At 34.4% G+C, this 21,131-nt stretch overlaps 2 protein-coding genes across 3 annotated transcripts in view; one reads left to right on the forward strand and one right to left on the reverse strand.

The window, feature by feature from the left end:
* LOC144435817 (BAI1-associated protein 3-like) overlaps positions 1 to 2,782 on the forward strand; it is a 47,649-nt gene extending 44,867 nt beyond the window's left edge. The window contains 5 exon segments of the mRNA XM_078124442.1: positions 39 to 194; positions 552 to 672; positions 1,354 to 1,477; positions 1,748 to 1,947; positions 2,670 to 2,782. Coding sequence (XP_077980568.1) covers positions 39 to 194; positions 552 to 672; positions 1,354 to 1,477; positions 1,748 to 1,947; positions 2,670 to 2,782 — 714 coding nt within the window.
* A 9,098-nt stretch (positions 2,783 to 11,880) lies between these two features.
* LOC144435075 (transmembrane channel-like protein 5) overlaps positions 11,881 to 21,131 on the reverse strand; it is an 84,344-nt gene continuing 75,093 nt past the window's right edge. For both annotated transcript variants that reach the window (XM_078123622.1, XM_078123623.1), the window contains 5 exons: positions 20,542 to 20,637; positions 19,085 to 19,160; positions 16,934 to 17,064; positions 15,913 to 16,083; positions 11,881 to 15,278 (listed from right to left, as the gene is read on the reverse strand). In XM_078123622.1, the coding sequence (XP_077979748.1) occupies positions 14,978 to 15,278; positions 15,913 to 16,083; positions 16,934 to 17,064; positions 19,085 to 19,160; positions 20,542 to 20,637 (775 nt within the window). In that variant the 3' untranslated portion in view covers positions 11,881 to 14,977. The remainder of the gene's footprint in view (positions 15,279 to 15,912; positions 16,084 to 16,933; positions 17,065 to 19,084; positions 19,161 to 20,541; positions 20,638 to 21,131) is intronic.

The raw sequence follows: 21,131 nt of genomic DNA on the forward strand, positions 1-21,131 counted from the left end.
CTTTGTCATTCTGTTTATTTGTATTCCGTCTTGTACAGATCTTGATAGATTTCTTCTATGCGGATGACAAGGGATTAAGTATGGACCTTATTATGAGTGAAAACTGCAAACTTTTACTCAACTACTTAAAACTGAACAAGACATCCACAGAGGAACTTGTTGAACTCTATTACCTGGAAAAAATTGATGAACAGGTCAGAATTTAAAATACAGATTTGAAAACGTATCCAAATGTGTCTTTGTCCCATGAATAACTACTGAGTCAGAATTAGTTTTCTTATTTATTTTGAACTTCAGTTATATAGAGAAAGATTATCAATGTGAAACAAGAACACATTTGTACATCATCGAATGTTTCGCTATAGGAAACACAAAAGCATTCTCAAATTGAACTCTGAGGGCATAGTAACCGGCTTACTTTTGACCAGTTTTGTAACATTCTTGAAGTACCCTAATATGAAATTGTTACTGTAACAGTATTTTTATTTCATCATGCAGAATTCTTTATTTCACTAAATTCTCAAAAGTCACATAACTGTCAATTTTTGTAGGTCCACAGAGAAAGTACGGAGTTTGGTACTCTCAGTGTGAAATGTTACTACAGTCAAGAGAGAGAAAAGTTATGTATTCAAGTACTAAGTGCCACTAATGTCATTCCATTGGACTCTAATGGTAAGTTACTTCACCTTTCTTTCTAAGATCAGATCAGCACAAAATTGGATTGATAAAGTATTCACAGCTGTTTAAGAGTAGAGTGGAGTGGAGTGGAGTACAGTAGAGTGCAGTGGAATGGAGTAGAATGGAGTGGAGTACAGTAGAGTGCAATGGAATGGAGTAGAATGGAGTGGAGTACAGTAGAGTGCAGTAGAATGGAGTGGAGTGCAGTGGAATGGAGTAGAATGGAGTGGAGTACAGTAGAGTGCAGTAGAATGGAGTGGAGTACAGTAGAGTGCAGTGGAATGGAGTGGAGTACGTACAGTAAAGAATACAGTAGAGTGGAGCTGAATAGAGTGGAGTAGAGTGGAGTACAGTAGAATAGAGTAGAGTAGAGTAGAGTAGAGTAGAGTAGAGTAGAGTAGAGTAGAGGTTGTTTTATATGAAGGGTTTAATACTATATCCTTCAGAGGCTGTAATAGATTACCTGCTCTCAAGGGAGTTGAGGATGAGAATGCTTAAAGTACTGTGTTGGTATAGGTCTATACACCATGGATAATAATTGTAATGATGTACTTTGACCACAGTATAAGAAAGAACTATATAAATACTTCTCTTAGAAATATAAAAGTGTACTACACTACTGTCCTCAAATGTCAGTATAAGGTAACCTAATGCCATTGATGATTTTATCTGTAGGACTGAGTGATCCTTTTGTTATAGTTGAGCTGTGTCCAAAACACATCTTTAATCGGTACGACCCAAAACAAACCAAGGTTGTCAAGAAGACCTTACATCCACTCTTTGATGAACATTTTGAATTGTAAGTGTCATTTTATATATTGTTTTGTAAGTGTTTGAAAATAATGAATATATTACAAAAACAAATGTTTATAAATGTAGAAATGTGAATGAAGAATTTCCTGTTACAGTACAAATGGATAATAATGAAATAATATGAAAGGAAAGTATAGCAGATTGTATGGATAAACATTTCTGTGTACTGTACCTTCTGATTGTATGGATAAACATTTCTGTGTACTGCACCTTCTGATTTGATAATTATAGTTAATTTGTATTTTTGTATCACCAGTGTTGTGTCAGCTGCCAACTGTCGGCACCGTGGCTCTTGTGTGTTATTTACAGTAATGGACCATGATATCATCCTAACCAATGATTTTGCTGGTGAAGCCTACATGTGTCTGAATAACATTCCAGGACTGTCCTCTGATGCTGGTGGATTTGATAAAGTGAAACAAACCAGTTTGATTCTGTCTCAGCCACAGGCATCAAGTAAGTTTAAAAATTCCATACATTAATCGCCATCAACATCAAATCAGACTACACAAACATTTTTGTCACTTTCTGTGGTTTTATGTGATGACATTTATTTAATCACACCATGATTGAACCATGGCATGCACGCACACAGCTCACCAACTTTGCACTCACAAATACACACAGACACACACACAGACACACAGACACACAGACACACACACACACACACACACACACACACACACACACACACAATCATTGTGCTAGATGTATAATGTCCATTTGAAAGTCATGATCTGAAATTAATACATTTTTTAAATAAAGAGGGTCAGATATGAAATTTGACGTTAATTAATGAGACTATCTTTTGAATGCAAGGTTTAAATTTCAGATAATTCAATAATGTATTGATGGTAAAAGAGTGCTTGTGTCATTAAAAGCTTGATGTTGTAACTTATATGGTTAATTTGCATAATCAGTGATTTTGTTAATAATTATGCAATATATTAACTATGCAAGCGTCAAATTTCACACAGTTTCATATAATTAATTTTCCAATTAAGTGGTACATACATCATGTATAATAGCTATAGTTTAGAATTTTGCATTCCAACAATGTGTGTAGGCCCAACAGTCTATGGTTTTGCCCTTATGGGAGGAAATCATTTTAAATCTGGTTATAGTTCATGTTCTCTTTGTACCTTTTAATGTGACTTTTCAATTTTAAATTATAGCTGGGAATGATTTATTCAGTATACTGGAAGGACGAGGCAACTCAGACAAGACAGCCCAGGAACTGATAAAGAAGAGACTTCACCTCATTGAGAAGGTCCAATCACAATCCTAGAAATTCACATCACAGAGTCTAAAAGCTGCCATATTGAATAAAAATGGAGTTTTAAGGAATCCTTTGATTTGAATCCTGTACTTGGAATTCTATACTCCCTATGTTAGGGGTAGACTTATTACTACTTACAGTGTCACTATGTCTACTAAATAGTTATGAAGGAAAAAGCCAATGGACCGAGAATGAGGCTACTGAAATCTAATCAGTTTTATAGTTGTCGGTGATTTTATAATCTTGTCTCTATTTTTTATCTCTTTTTATTACTGCCAAAATTATTGTTTTCCACAAACTTAAAGTGTACTTCTGTATGTTCAACAAAATTATTAGTATGTATCCCAAAAATTTGGTGATTTCAAATTTTTAGTTAAAATTGCCCCAATTTACAAATGAACTTGCCATATTTTGGTTATATGTTGAGTAGCTGGTTCCATTTCCAGCTGATTACTGATGTCCAGTGATTGTACATCACTTACCATTGCACAAGCGAGTTTGGGAGTCCTCTGTGTTTATGTAACGTCAGATAATCCCAGCAGAATGGAAACGTGACAAAGCACACAAAGATTCCCTGTATCAGTGTACAAAATTAAATCCAACGGTGTGACCAATGCCAACAGATTCTAGAATTATACCGTAAACCTAGATATTTTCGCTACTAGAAAATCTTGCTATTTTACAGTTTTCAGCTCATTCTAAAAGACAAATTTTTTTACTAATTACCAGACTGGTACATTTTGTTCATGTACAAGAAGGCATTTTAGTCACTACCTGTTTTTGCATTTTTTTCCCAGTAAAATATACGAAAAAAAAGTCTTCAGTGAAAATGTTCAGGTTTACTGTATATTGGGTTAATATTTTCAGACTTGACTTGTAATTATCTACCCTTTCCATACAAATAACTTGAGAAGTGAGAAGTATACTTCAGATCAAAAATTAGAAAACAGTTTTGGAAAGAGTTATAAAAAAAAGGTGAACAGTTCACCTGGCGTGGCACAATGATATACATATTGATGTAATTTTTGTAGTTTATACAAATTTGTAGTGAGATATTTACCGATGGTTTTAAGTTTTAATAGTCAGAGTCAAGCAAGTCAAATTGAGTAGGACCATATGAAGAGACTGTGATCCTCAATGAGAGATAGGCTTGGATTAATACCAATTTATTGTTGTACTACATGTACAGTGTTTTCATGTAACACAGAGAGGCTTTTATTCAACTTCAATTTATTGAAAGTTGGTTTATTGTTTTAAAGTTTGCTATTTCCATAAGTTTTCATATATGTACATTTTTGTAAGCTTTTAAGAGATTTGATGTATTAATATTTGGATTTTATTATATTCATTGTTTTCAAGTATTTCTATGTTCATATTCAGATTGTGGTTTGTTTCTTCCAATAATTGTTTTTTTGAGTCTTACAAGCTTAATGAAGAAGTATGACTCATGCTTTGACTTGTTTTGTTTGTATTTGGTTACCAGTATCATACACCTGTGATACTGACCGCCACATTGCCAGTTCCATCAAAACTACCAGAAAACATTTCAGTGATATTTTCACATAATTTACCAGCTGCCATTAACTGATAATCACACACATTTTATTGTATAATTTATATAGATGTACCCATAGTTTTAACATTTATCCATTGTTTTTTAATTCATAGTTACGTACCAGTGCTGCCCAGACTATCAAATTGACATCATATTCTTCAAAACTTGAACAGAAATAACAAAGTTCTCAACACCATTGGTGAAAAAAAACATATCAACTAAATGTATGTGGGTTAATTGCCTAACTGTAAGATCACCAGCACTTGCCTAACTGTGCCAGTTTATATTTGTAAGGTAACGATATTTACCTAACTGTGCTAGTAGCTTTATAGGCAAGCACAGAAACTAGAACACTGGCTATACCACTCCAGCTTAATGTTAGAAATCAAGCATAAGTATTGGGAGATGGGGTGGGACTAGGGGGCAGTCTCAGCCTATTCCAATCTTCAAACTAACCCAGACTTGTCATCATGTCAAAAAGTCAAAATCATGACACATTTTTATGGAAATGAAATGGAAAAATCCTAATCATCATCATCATCTCTCAATGTTAAAGTTACACTCACTATATATTTACTGATTACTTTTGTTTGTGTTTCATAAATAACAACTCAGATTACAGGGAAAGCAATATGGCTATAGTTTTGTGTAACGAGAGAGTTTGCAAGTATTGTTCTATGGTTCACCTCCCTTATGACCTATGTATCTAATAGTGTTAAGTCAGTAAGGGAGAAAACATTTGTACTCTAAGACTGGTGCCTGCATCATTTTTTTTTTTTTTTGGCTTGCTTTATTTTTCCTTCGTCTGCCACTGACAACAGTCATTTACAACTTCAAAGTTTTATAGAAAGCTTTGCAATAGTAGGTTTTAAAGCATTATGAATTTGTCTACTAGGATATAGTTTTAATCGACTGAAGAATGAGGAATGTGTCTTAGATTTGAACCTGAACAATGATTCATATTTGTACTTTGTTACGAGATGGACAAAAGTATAAATACATACTAATATTGCAATTGATTGTTTGGTAAATAATATGTGATGTCAAATTATTACCCCATCCCTTAGTATGAATAAATCATAAACAGTGTTAATATGAGGTCATGTTTTACTAAATTGTCTGTGTGTGTACATTCCAACTAATATCAGAGCTTATTTCATGTATATGAAAATGGGGGGGGGGGGGGGGGGGGGGTTTAAAATGTCTGAAATGTATGCGTGGTTTGAATTAATTGATGTAAGTAGTAGTAGTATCAAAAGTAGAGAAAAAAAAATGTTCCATGTATGTTGAGTTTTCCAATTAGCCAAATTGGCTTTCATACAGTAACATTAATTGAATGTATTGTTAGACTGTTTTTGTCAATTGATTTCCACTTTTGTGCTTCAAAACTATGCTTACAAGATTATGACTTCTACTTAAAAGGTACTAGCCAAGCAAATGCTAACACTCAGTATAAAATCTCTAATAACACATCTGTCATCAAAGTTGTCTCTATCCAATACAGTTTGCATATCTACCAATCATACTATTCTGTATATACTGTTGAATTGTTTGAATGCCATGTGTACAGTTTTTAATGTTGCAATTTTCCAGATGTTTTTAAAGCCATTCCAGGGTTGAGATCGCTTTTTCAAAAGTGAAGTTTATGGTTTGTTTTGTCAGATATTTCTATGGCCACAAGTTGGTATTTTAATACTATTCCCCATGTTGGATTCATTTGAATTTTCCATTTGCAAGATTTTACAATTAATTGTGATTATTGTGTATGTTTATTGTCGTGTTTCTAAGATTTACTGCAGAGAGTTGTTTATTTTCCAGTGCAAATCACCAACTTATGTTTCATATGTATATACAGTTGATTTTTCATTTGTAAGTTTGACCCATATGTGCATGAATATGACCTTTGACCTCAGCACTCAAGTGCTATGTTACTAATAGCACTGACCTATCCATATCACCAACATTCTTACATTTGTACTATCAAAGTGAGATTAGAAACTACATCAATTCACATTTATAGAGGGGAATCACAAAATGTCTGGAGTTGTAAAAACAAAAGTGTTGTATCAAAATCACCATAGAGGGCAGGACATTTTTTAAAACTACTTCAATTCATAGTTACAGAATGGCTCAGAAAAGTTCCAGAATTGTAAAAACAAAAATGTAGTATCAAAATGACTGTAGAGGGCAGCAGAATTCATAACATGATTGCATGTTAAGAAATGTGTTAGCCTGTAATATTTAAACATGAAATGTTAATTGAAAAAAAATAACCTTAAGTTAAAGAAGGAACAAATGTTACAGTAGAATTTTGATACTTATAAATATCTTGTGACATCATAAAATGAAAATCATCATAAAGAATGATTTTAAAAAGTGGAAGTATAGTACATGTAATAAGACACAGTTGATAGAAGTTATTGGTGATATACAACCCATTTTAACATGCTTTTGACAACTAGAAATCAAAAGTGTAAGGAGATGGTGATAATTTGGAAAGTGGTGATATGTGTTTGACTACACTTTGTGTTCAATATTCCTGACTAGAATGAAGTCAGGCAGGCTGTATATACTTGTCATGGAATTCATAAAGAGAGTCTGTTTATGATAAGTTTAAATCTACCTATTTCTAACCTTTCACCTATGTTTACTACATAGGGTGATCTCTTTCAATTATCAAGACATGCTTTGAGAAGACTTCCTGCACTCTTTCTCTCTCTCTCTCTCTGTCTCTCTCTTGTATTTCATCCTCTCAATCAAATAAAACAATATTAAAACATGAAATACAAATGAGTGTTTTATTTTACTTTTGGTAAAAGTGTACATGTGCTGATAGAAATATTTTGCATTCCAAGTTTATAGTTATGTTTATTTTAATATTGACTTTGCTTGTTTTGAATAATTTTTTTCAGTATGTATGTATGTGTGTGTATTTATGTATGTGTTACAAAACACCTCTGTTTTACTACGTATTTCAATTGTTTACATGACTGCTGTAGCATACGTATGTATTTCATATAGCACGCAATGTTATGGTATGGTCTAGACATAGTTTGTTCCCTTGAGTTTAGAGCAACGAACAAACAGTTGCATTTTTATAGATTTACCTTCCCAAATTTTGTTATAGATATATATATATATTATTAATTCTGAATTGAAGTAATAAAGTTTGTTGACCCTTAGATTTGATGTAGGCTATTTATATAATCTGATTGGATAATGTTTCCTTAAACTTGGGAAGTGTCCAAGTCGGGCCTAGCCTACACGATACTTGACAGGTCAGACGACCTTTAGGGACCAGTCAATTTGTATCAGTCTGGGGGCATGGATTGGTAGGGAGTCACCCAGTTTTTGAAATTGGCAGTAAAGGGGGGGGGGGGGGGGGGTCATCCCTTTTTGAAAGTTGTGGATAGAGGTGGGGGGGGGGTATTGTGTTTTGGATTATGATGGAAGAAAAAATCCATGAATCTACATTGGCATTAGTCTGTAAGGTGAGCCAAGACGGGGCACCCTCCCAGAGGAGGCCAATGAGGGCAGAACATCACGACATATCTTACAGTTAACAGTGGCATGACCTTGTCTGAACTGTGGAATTTTTTCTTCTCGCTGTTTACTACCTATATTCTTTAATATTATTTCACCCTTAGTGACACTCAAACATATTATACATAATATGTATTACCTACCACACTAGTTACAGAACATGTCATGTAAATACTAACTGTAAGGTATTTCACAATTAATGACCAATATGCTTCACTTGTATTGCACTCAGGGGCAAAAGTTGAAAGTTCCATAATGGTAAGCTTCCTAGATAGTTTATAAAAGAAATTAATCTAAATTGTTCTACTCTTCAGTATGAAGGGATTAATACACATTGTAGGCTTTCTATTTTGGAGACTACATGTTATCAACACTACAAATCTCCTCAGATTCCAGTTTCTATGGCCACCTAAAGTTCTCTAACATACCAGTGACTTATTATATCTGCAATAGTAATACCAACTCCTCTCTGCCAATGATACAATCATCAGATGTGCTGACCTTTACTATAATGATATCGATAACGTTTTTAAAAGAACATATTTCAACCCTATGTGTAAAGAATAGTTTAATTACTGATACTTGATGGTGCCTTGTAAAATTTGGAAGTTATTGTCTGAAGGGCTCAATCTGAATAGCCTCAAAATTGGCTTTACAAGTTTGTAAGAATAACAAACCTTCCTGAGCTTCTAGAGGGAGACCCCCTAGGACCCCCACAAGAGGTGGACATATCCCAGTCTAAAGCTCTTTCCCCTACCTCTTACTGTCAAGATGCTATTAAACTTTTTTTCACCATGTAGTTGCTTTTTACATGTTGGTACTGTCTTGTAAACCTTGGAAATACTGTCTGAAAGGGTCTGAATATCCTAAAAATTGGCTTTAAAAGTAAAAATAAAACTTCCAGAGATGGTTAGGTGGAGAGGTCTACATATTCCCAATACAAAGCTTTCCCCCTACTTTTTACAGTCAAGATACTATTAAGGTGTCATCTTTGTCTAGGGAAGCTTGTATCAAATCACATGATCATAAGAGTAACAACGATCGTCCCATATTGGCTCTAACATACCATCCCTTTTCCACTAGAGTGAAGAACATTATATACAAGCATTTTAATATCTTACGTTCTAACAGGGTTACCAATTAAATATTTCCTGAAGTACCTTTAACAGCTTTGCGTCGTGATACCAGTCTTAGAGATATGGTGGTCCATACAGAGCAACATGGATTGGAAGTTAATGCTGGTTCATTTTCATGCGATCATACTCGATGTGGTACATGTCGTTTTATTATTAATACTAATCATGTTTTTGGCCCTAAGAACAGTGTGGCTGTTACACTACTTGTATTTGTACTAACATAGTGTATTGCATTACATACCAGAATTTTTTTTTTTATAGGTTTGACTGTACGTCGTCTTGGTGATCGTTTCGTGGAACATCTCCTTCATGACCAGACAAAAGAATCGCAACTATCCTGTATCTATGCATTTTATTACCAATGATCACAGTGTATCAGAAACCTTACAAAATCGTGAAATATTTCAGGATTTTGTAAGGTTTCTGGCGATGAGAAACTATTGAGGTTGAAGGAAGAGGAAATCATTTTCCTTCACGGAATGCTAGAACCCCTTGGAATTGATTATTCTCATCATTCCCAGTCTAATCTTACTTATTTTATGTGTTCTATGTTCTATTTGGGTTCTATTTAGTGCCTGCGAATATTAGAATTTTTCACACATATAACCGTTAATCACGAGCGGTTGTTGTTCTGTTCCATAACAGTCAGATATATTTAGTACCTAATATGTCTTGCCTGATAATACCTTGAGAAAGAATTTTTATTCGAAAGGTCAGATTTTACATCCATTTATTCGGACGGCCTCACAATTTCCTTAAGCATTTCTAAATACATGCATACACACACACACACACACACACACACACACATACACACACATATACATATACATACAGACAGACAAAACAATAATAAAAATAAATGTAAAGCGCTTTGAGCACAAAGTGGGAAAGCACTATATAAAAATACCGCCAATGGCATTGTAGCACAACTGTGCAGTTTTTTTTAAAATGTTTACCCATATGCTAGTCCATGCTAACAATAAGTGTTCATTTGCTTAATGACTATCCAGTTGCCTATCCAACCATGTTGCTATCTTTGCGATCATTTGGCTGTTGCTATGGGCATGGTCATGTTGCTAGATATATATTTGCATACATTTTTTATGTATTTGTTCACTTTAATATGTATGAATTCCTGATATTATCTTTGCAATATACCTTATCATTTGGCTGTTGCTATGGGCATAGTCTCGTGGCTAGGCACATTTGCATACATTTTAAAATGTTTATTCATTTGTCTATTAATCATCTTATCTTCACAATATATGTGATCATCTGGCTATTACTATGGGCGTGGTCTTGTTGCTAGGTCATTTGCATAATTTTTAAAACTGTTTATTCAATTGTCTATTAATCCCCATTTATCTTTGCAATATATGTGATTATTTGGCTGTTGCTATGGGCGTGGTCAAGTTGCTAGGCAAATTTACATACACTTTTTGAATGTTTCTTCAATTGTCTATTAATCCGTTATCTTTGTGAAATACGCGACTGTTTGGGTGTTGCTATGGGCGTGGTCACGGTTGCTATGGATATTTGCATAAATTTTTTGTTTCCCACTTGCCTACTAGATGATGTTGTTATTTGACCAAAATATACTGCCATTTGGTTGTTGCTAAGGGCGTGGTCATGGTTGCTAGGGCCAATTGTGTCAAAATATTTTGAAAAAAATCTGCTAAATAACACTTCTAGAAACAACTCACCAAGTTTCAGTCTCACTGACCAAGTACTTTTTGAGATATAAATTTTGACCAAAAAGTCACATTTTTAGCCCTGTGTCATCATGTCATGGACAAATCTTAATTTACTCACCCCTAAAAAATGTTCCCACCAAATTTCATACCAATCTGCCCAGTAGTTTTGGAGTTTTTTGACCCAAAACCCACATCTCTGATGCAATCATTTTCATTTGAACAGTTTCCCAACTAGACACCCACGGTAATACACCAACCAAAGATCAAAGCAATCGGTCCAGCAGTATTTGACTTTAAGTTGTTTATACAAACACACACACACACACACACACACACACACAGACAGACAGACAGACAGACACTTTGCCATGCCTATAGCACTACTGAACCTTATCAGTTCAGTTGTGCTAAAAACCATTTTTATTATTATACAACAGGTAATGACTGATACAGCATTTTCATTTAACAGGACCAGACATACATACATACATACATACATACATACATACATACATACAGACAGACAGACAGACAGACAGACAGACAGACAGACAGACAGACAGACAGACAGACAGACAGACAGACAGACATACATACATACAGACAGACATAGACAGACATACATACATACATACATACATACATACATACATACATACATACATACATACATACATACATACATACATACATACATACATACAGACATAGACAGACAGACAGACATAACACATTCAAATACAGCCAGACAATAGTGAAACAAATACTGTCCTAAGATATTGTCGTCCCATGTCTATTTCTTGTATGGTTATTAAAGCCAGGTCAAATTGGACTATCAGAAAAGAATGATCAGTTCTGTATCCCAAACCTATTTGAAATCATCCATAACTGTTAATACAAGGGCAACACCCTGATTTCAGCTATCAGTGAGGACCATTGTCTTCATAAAGTTCAGATTTGTTTGTCTTTTTATTAATTTGTAAGCATGAGACTAGACTCTCTCACAGTCCATGGAGCTTGGCATTGCTAAAAGGCTGTTTTGTATGTACTGATATCTACCACATAATTGTATTTCAATATCCTTGTACTGTGGGCCTATATCAACTACATAGGGCTATTCATTCATTAACATGTTATTGTGATGCCTCAAGGGTATCCCAATAACAGGAGCATTGCAGTAGCATGTCAACAAATGATTAGCCCTATGTAGTCGATGAGGGCCAACAGTACAAGGATATTCTAGTACTATTATGCAGTAGATATTGATACAAACAAAACAACCCATTTAGTGATGCGACACTCCAGGAATGTGAGAGCGTCTATCAAGAGACATGAGTTGATGAGTTTTAAATAGAGGCACTGCAACTTTAAAAACAGCCCAAGCATTTACAGATCAGTAAAAAAAAATATCACACTAGAAATACATCTTCCTCACAACCACGATAATCAGTGGAAGAATTTAATGTCTTGAATATTTACAACCATTCAATTAAAATACATTCTTAAAAATTGAAAAGTATAAATTTGTACAAAATTGACAACACACTTTAAAGTCCATCAAGGACATTATGCTGATTAATTTCATCTTGAGTATTAATGCTTACATAGTGGTTAGAAAAAACTCACAGGCAATAAAGGAACATACATTGTTCATCTCGTCAAAGTTAAAGTATTTTAAACTGTATCAGTTGAATAACAACCTATACCTTCTGAACCACAAAATACATCTAAAATACAGATATGTCTAAGGGTATACATAGTCAATTCATTCCTCAGATCACACCAGTAGTTAATTTTCACTGATTTTCTTGAATGTAAATATTTACAAAAATATATTGCTGCATATTGGTTCAAATACATTTAATTCTATTTAAGAATATACTGATAAAAATATAATGACCCTGAATATTGTGTTTCTATTTCTATGAGAATGTATTAACAGTAAACTCACAACTTATTCACTTCGCTCAAATAACAAAAGTCTACTTCATGTACTTCATTGTAATACAAAGTCATATGGTGAGTGTGCATTCTTGGGAACAGTGCCCCTTTATACCATTTGAGTTTTGTTCATCAGTCACTGCAAGAAGGACATCAAGACACATCTGTTTGCAAGAGCTTTCTAACTTTTTATAATAATCTACTATTGTTCCTGTTCAGTGCTATAGAAAGTTATCTCATACATTGTATTTGGTTTTGGCACTATATTTTTGATTGATTGATTGATTGATTGATTGATTGACTGCATACTGGTTGACTCTTCTTCCTTTACATACAATAGGGATAATCCAAATTGCTGTTACAGTAGGGGTGGTGGGGTGGGGTGGGGTGGGGGTGAGGTGACAGGGAGATTTATTTTCAAACTAGCACAACCTGGATTGGTATTATGTAGATATATGTCAGTCAGACACTACATCTTCAGCATGTTCCAAAGACAGTATGGATTACTTTTAGTAACTGACAAAGTTAGTATCAAAGTTTGAGGACTACAAAACTCAAATGTAGAAATGCACTCAAAATTTTGAAACCCTGCATTTATATGTATTGTAACATTCAACGTTAACATGCTGTGTGAGTTGCAATGTAAATTTGTATACTGTACAACACGGGCATGAATTTTGCACAGATCTATTCAAAGAGTAGATTGTTTGTTTGTTTGTTTGGTGATTATCTACATAGCAGAACTACTATGCAAGTACATGACATTACATTACTCAGTTGATGACAGTATACTCTAATACGAGTAATTTAAAAATGTTCCTAGATTTACACTTTGATGACAAACAATAAAATGGTGTTGGCTGTTTACTATTTACACAAGGTCATCAAGCCAGTGTACATAGTACCATCCATATAACTACAAGACAACTACTACAGATAATTAGGAGTGAACTGTGTTGAAAAGATCTGTTGTATTTTGAAGCAAGAAAAACTGAAAACTAGTAAAAAGTTAGGCCAAAAAAAAGAAAAAATGAAAAAAGAATTGTTTCTGGTCATCACACATCACATCTGCACATCACAACTACAGAGCCAATCATGAACAAGCAAATGACATCTGTCCCACATACATACTTGTTCTAAAGTACTAAATGAAAAGAACAGTAACTGCCATGAATACATGTAGTAGATTGAGTGAGAGATTTGCTGAGAATTTAAAAAAAAAAACACACAAAAAAAAACGTCATCACACCACTTTAGACAAAATGTCTTGATGACCTGAAACAATTCTTTTTCTCTTTTTTGAGCCTTATTGCTACTATGGATTTCATCATTGAAGAAAAAATGTCATAGAATACTACATATATAACGTTTAAAGACATTATGACTATACTGATTACATGTGAATTCAACTAACCAACTGACTCGGTTTACCAGTTCACTTGTGCTAAGGAGCCATAATTTGAAAAAATTGAAATCTATTATAAATACAACTAAATATTGATAATTTGGTTAGTCCTGTAAGTAACCAGCCAGCTCAGATGTAACAAGTTTGATGTTTGACCTGCATACTCAAAACAAGCAACTGAACAGAAGAGCTGAAAAAGTTACAACAATTCTGACCTCAACATTTTTGAAATTAAATTGCATTACATGTTGATAAAAGTAATGTCACTAGAGAAACATTAAAATGAATTATTGTATGATATGATATATGTAGTAAATGATTACTCTGTATTAGATATACTTGTCATGGCAGTGAAACAATTGCCATGAATAAAGTTTTATATTTCCAGTCTTGACTCCATTACCATTGCACAAATACTGTCATCTGACAAGAGATATCAAACATTCATGGTGTACAATAATCCATGTAGTATATCATACACATGTCTTGATAGTGTGAGGCTCAGTTCATGATGAGTTTGTTGCTATTATACACACACTGCAAATCAACATGGAATATCATAAATCACTTTTCACAGCCAATATTGTGATTCAGAATTGTTAGTTTTGGATGTGTCATGATTTGACATCCTCAGTAGTCAACTGCCTCAAATCTATCCTCTTCCCAGGACAAAAGAATTGTTAGTTTTGGACTTGTCATGATTTGACATCCTCAGTAGTCAACTGCCTCAAATCTATCCTCTTCCCAGGACAAAAGAATTGTTAGTTTTGGACTTGTCATGATTTGACATCCTCAGTAGTCAACTGCCTCAAATCTATCCTCTTCCCAGGACAAAAGAATTGTTAGTTTTGGACTTGTCATGATTTGACATCCTCAGTAGTCAACTGCCTCAAATCTATCCTCTTCCCAGGACAAAAGAATTGCCATTTATGATTGCCTTGAATCATGAGCAGCTTCCTCCTCTATCCAGGTTTCAATATCTGCAGTTGATGTTTGATCAGTTATTTGCATATGCATGGCAGAACCATTGATATCTTCTCCATGCTGAGCTCTTGTCAGACTGGCTTTGTATTGTCTTTGTTGATCCTTAGGCAGTTGTTTAACTCTGTCTTGTAACATTTTTAACAGGAACATCTTATCCTTGCCATCCACACCAATCTGAAATCTAAGTTTCTTGATTTGCTGGGAGCTTCCAGTAGATATAGCTTTGTAATAGTAAACAGCCAGGCTGAAAAATGACAACATTTGATTTAGTTAACAATATGCTATACGAGAGAGTCATGGTGTGAGGGCATGGGTACATTAGATCTGTTTTCTAGTGACAAAATGAGGTATGTCATGGTGTGAGGGCATGGGTACATTAGATCTGTTTTCTAGTGACAAAATGAGGTATGTCATGGTGTGAGGGCATGGGTACATTAGTTCTGTTTTCTAGTGACAAAATGAGGTATGTCATGGTGTGAGGGCATGGGTACATTAGATCTGTTTTCTAGTGACAAAATGAGGTATGTCATGGTGTGAGGGCATGGGTACATTAGATCTGTTTTCTAGTGACAAAATGAGGTATGTCATGGTGTGAGGGCATGGGTACATTAGATCTGTTTTCTAGTGACAAAATGAGGTATGTCATGGTGTGAGGGCATGGGTACATTAGATCTGTTTTCTAGTGACAAAATGAGGTATGTCATGGTGTGAGGGCATGGGTACATTAGATCTGTTTTCTAGTGACAAAATGAGGTATGTCATGGTGTGAGGGCATGGGTACATTAGATCTGTTTTCTAGTGACAAAATGAGGTATGTCATGGTGTGACATATGTAGGGCATGTGTAAATTCATAGTGTAATATGTAAATTCAACTTACCATAGACACAACATGAAGAGTAGAATTGTACCAGGTGAGAATAGAATGTCAAGTATTCTGTAAATCCAACTCAATGTTTCACTTGAAGCCCAAGTGTTCAATAAAACAAATACAACATCATACATATAGGAGAGATGACGGAACGGACCACAGTGATTGGATGATGGAATACTGTAATAAACAACAAAGGTTGTATTGTGAGGAGAAGCTGGGTCAGTTTGATTCACACACTTGTTAACATCTACTAAATTAGGGACAATCGTGCAATGTCACTCACAAGCTAAATAAACAAACTTCATTTGTTCAGGTGGGAGAGGGTCTGGTGTCAACATGATTACTGAACTTCACTTTCGCACTAAAACCAAATTGAGAAAACTTTCACGCCTTCAATGATAACAGGTTCAGATTTACTACCGAGATGTTTAGTTGATTAAACTTTACTTCTAATGTGATATAGAGTGCTGGGTTTCCAGTAGTATTTGAATGTGTTTACCATCATGTGCTTACATTGCATTGATCATAGTGGTATGACCACTAAAATTTTCATTTTGGTTTACATTATATATAAATGTAATGATGTCACACTTGTGAATGTTCATTATGGGGAGGGTTTTTTTTGAGCTTGTATGACATTGTGCAATCCTCCCTTATGCTTTGGGACATTATGTTGTGGTGAGAAGCTGAGTAAGTTTGATTCACACATTTGTCTACTAATGAAATACATTGGGACATTATGTTTGAGATGAAGATGAGCTAATTTGAAACTCCAAAAGTTGGGATTAATTAAATATATTTTGAGAAAATGGAGAGTGATAGTTTGTAGATAAGATTGAAATAATTGCATTGCTTGATTTATTTTGACACATGACTTGGCAACATAGGCCGAGTCTCATGACTTTGCCAACATTGGCCAAGTCACATGACTTAGGCAACATTGCCCGAGTCACATGACTTTGCCAACATTGGCCGAGTCTCATGACTTTGCCAACATTGGCCGAGTCACATGAATTTATCAGCTTACCTGATGACACTGTATCCCACAGCCCCTGCAGTGATAAAGAACATTGTCAACAGCATTCCTATGAAGACAGTGGTAGTTCTACCAGCCCGCCAAGGAACCAAGGATGGAGTACAATTGGCTATGACACTAACCTGTCAAATTAATAACAAATCACAAGAAAGGTGTTATAATGTACGTAAGTAGGTAACTGCACAAAATAAACAATTGTAAAATAATGAACATAAAACAATAACTCTATAGTTGAGAACGGTAACAACTTTTAGACGGGGTAAGTTTGTAAGATCATATTGGAATTTTGTAATAAAACTAAAAGTATAGAAAGTAAAACATGTCTCTATGAAAGTCTTTGTAATAATGATTTTGTTGTTGACAGAAAGTAGAGGAGATAATTTCAACAAGATATGGGAAATGGACAAAGGTGGTAGAAAATTGATCAAAACATGAAGACTTACCCTTTTAACATGATAGAGTAGAGTACATGAAGACTTACCCTTTTAACATGATAGAATAGAGTACAACATGAAGACTTACCCTTTTAACATGATAGAGTACAACATGAAGACTTACCCTTTTAACATAAAGTAGAGTACAACATGAAGACTTACCCTTTTCACATGATAAAGTAGAGTACAACATGAAGACTTACCCTTTCAACATAGAATAGAGTACAACATGAAGACTTACCCTTTTAACATGATAGAGTAGAGTACAACATGAAGACTTACCCTTTTAACATAGATAAAGTAGAGTACAACATGAAGACTTACCCTTTTAACATGATAGAGTAGAGTACAACATGAAGACTTACCCTTTTAACATGATAAAGTAGAGTACAACATGAAGACTTACCCTTTTAACATAGAATAGAGTACAACATGAAGACTTACCCTTTTAACATAGATAAAGTAGAGTACAACATGAAGACTTACCCTTTTCACATAGAATAGAGTACAACATGAAGACTTACCCTTTTAACATGATAAAGTAGAGTACATGAAGACTTACCCTTTTAACATGATAGAGTAGAGTACAACATGAAGACTTACCCTTTTAACATGATAAAGTAGAGTACAACATGAAGACTTACCCTTTTAACATAGAATAGAGTACAACATGAAGACTTACCCTTTTAACATAAAGTAGAGTACAACATGAAGACTTACCCTTTTAACATAGAATAGAGTACAACATGAAGACTTACCCTTTTAACATAGATAAAGTAGAGTACAACATGAAGACTTACCCTTTTAACATAGAATAGAGTACAACATGAAGACTTACCCTTTTAACATGATAAAGTAGAGTACAACATGAAGACTTACCCTTTTAACATGATAGAGTAGAGTACAACATGAAGACTTACCCTTTTAACATAGATAGAGTAGAGTACATGAAGACTTACCCTTTTAACATGATAGAATAGAGTACAACATGAAGACTTACCCTTTTAACATGATAGAGTACAACATGAAGACTTACCCTTTTAACATGATAGAGTAGAGTACAACATGAAGACTTACCCTTTTAACATAGATAAAGTAGAGTACAACATGAAGACTTACCCTTTTCACATGATAAAGTAGAGTACAACATGAAGACTTACCCTTTCAACATAGAATAGAGTACAACATGAAGACTTACCCTTTTAACATGATAGAGTAGAGTACAACATGAAGACTTACCCTTTTAACATAGATAAAGTAGAGTACAACATGAAGACTTACCCTTTTAACATGATAGAGTAGAGTACAACATGAAGACTTACCCTTTTAACATGATAAAGTAGAGTACATGAAGACTTACCCTTTTAACATAGAATAGAGTACAACATGAAGACTTACCCTTTTAACATAGATAAAGTAGAGTACAACATGAAGACTTACCCTTTTAACATAGAATAGAGTACAACATGAAGACTTACCCTTTTAACATGATAAAGTAGAGTACAACATGAAGACTTACCCTTTTAACATGATAGAGTAGAGTACAACATGAAGACTTACCCTTTTAACATAGATAGAGTACAACATGAAGACTTACCCTTTTAACATAGATAGAGTACAACATGAAGACTTACCCTTTTAACATAGATAGAGTACAACATGAAGACTTACCCTTTTAACATAGATAGAGTACAACATGAAGACTTACCCTTTTAACATAGAATAATATAATCAGTTTCAACATACAAATGATTACCAGCAGTGGAGAATAGAACATACCAAGCCTGGATATAAAAACAAATTGCATTGGTCAGTAAGTGATCACATGACTGTCTGGTATGCAAAACAGTACTGTAAGTGAAACTACTATTGGGTGCAGCAGCAAGTGTAGAATTCAAAGTACCTACCACTGTTACTTGTGCCACTCATATCTGTTGATGATGTATTGGTGATTCAACATTACAACATCACTTAATTAGAGTTAATTAGAGAATTATTCGGTGATGTTTTGACCACATTGTTTAACACTACTAATGCTTCTTTCAATTTGTACAATGCACAATGATGGAAAGATAACATACCATAAATTGTCTCATTAGAAATTTGGGACAAAAACAGTTGTCTTACTAAGTTATGACTACACTACTAAATGACACTAATGGCAGAACATTGGCTACACTACTAAATGACATTAATGGCAGAACATTGCTACACTACTAAATGACATTAATGGCAGAACACTACTAAATTACATTGGCTACACTACACAAATCAAAATTCGTCATCATGGAGTTGTTCAACTCCTTAGTCAGACCACACATCAAATATGCCGTTCAGTTTTGGAACCCATTCTACAAAAAAGACATTGACTTTCTCAAAAAAATACAAAGGCGAGCTACAAAGCTGTTACCAGATCTGAGAAATTTAAGTTATGCAGTTAGACTAAGGACACTAAATATAACCACTTTGGAAGAACGAAGGCGGAGAGGTGACTTGATTCAAGTGTTTCGTTTAATCAAGGGATTTGATAAAAGTGACTATGAGCTACTATTTAAGCTTCACCAAACCAACAGGACATGAGGACACTCACTAAAACTTGTTAAATCTACAGTTAGACTGGATACTAGGAAATATTTCTTCTCTCAGCGTGTCATATCTCAATGGAACAATTTACCAGAACACATCATCCCAGCCAAAACTATTGTGGACTTTAAAATTAGACTGGACCAGTACATGAACACTACAAGGGATTATATGAGCCTTTGAGGCTCTCTTCCCTGTCTTGCCATGGTTAATTTACAACCATGGCAAAATCACATTAAATCATGTTAAATCACACTAATGGCAGAACATTGGCTACACTACTAAATGACATTAATGGCAGAACATTGGCTACACTACTAAATGACATTAATGGCAGAACATTGGCTACACTACTAAATGACATTAATGGCAGAACATTGGCTACACTACTAAATGACATTAATGGCAGAACAATGGCTACACTACTAAATGACACTAATGGCAGAACATTGGCTACACCACTAAATGACATTAATGGCAGAACATTCATGCATTGTTCTTTAAATTGTCTAGGTAGAAGTAAGGTATACACTTTGATTTGATTGGTGTACAAGTTAATTCATGATAGTTCACTAATCTTACCATGTCAGTGCCTGGGCCTGAATAAGTTCCATAGTATTCCTGGCAATATCAAATTCTGGTTTATTCCATTTTTTGCAGCAGTAATCACTAAAAATTCTGTTTTAAGAAAGACAAACAAGTAAGGCAAATGTTGGAGGTTAATAACAACAACAATCTTCCTCTTTACTGGATAGTTCTTTCAGCATATATACACTTGTCTGCCAAGAGGTCAAGTGAAAGTCGTCCCTCCTGGGTGAGTTATATTGTTAGTAGACACTCTTCTTTCTTATAGCATTGCCAATTTATTGAAACCCAGACTAGGTCTAGAATCCAAACTGCAGTTTTAAGAGGCAAATGGTTTAACTACTCAGCTACTGAAAACTCTTAGGTGATCAATAGACTAAGTTCATTTGTATCAAATACCTTTGAACCACAACTAGGAAAAGGAATGTATAAATATTTATTTATGTACTATATTATACTAAAATCATTGAAAACTACACTTGCTGTAACTACAGTTTTTCTCCCATCTGAAAATTTAACTTTCAAATTCAAAGACAATTGCAAGAACTGAATATTGTCAATATTTTCTATTTTACTTCTTGGTGCAG

Source organism: Glandiceps talaboti, chromosome 5, assembly GCF_964340395.1.
Source record: "Glandiceps talaboti chromosome 5, keGlaTala1.1, whole genome shotgun sequence".
Lineage (NCBI taxonomy): Eukaryota > Metazoa > Hemichordata > Enteropneusta > Spengelidae > Glandiceps > Glandiceps talaboti.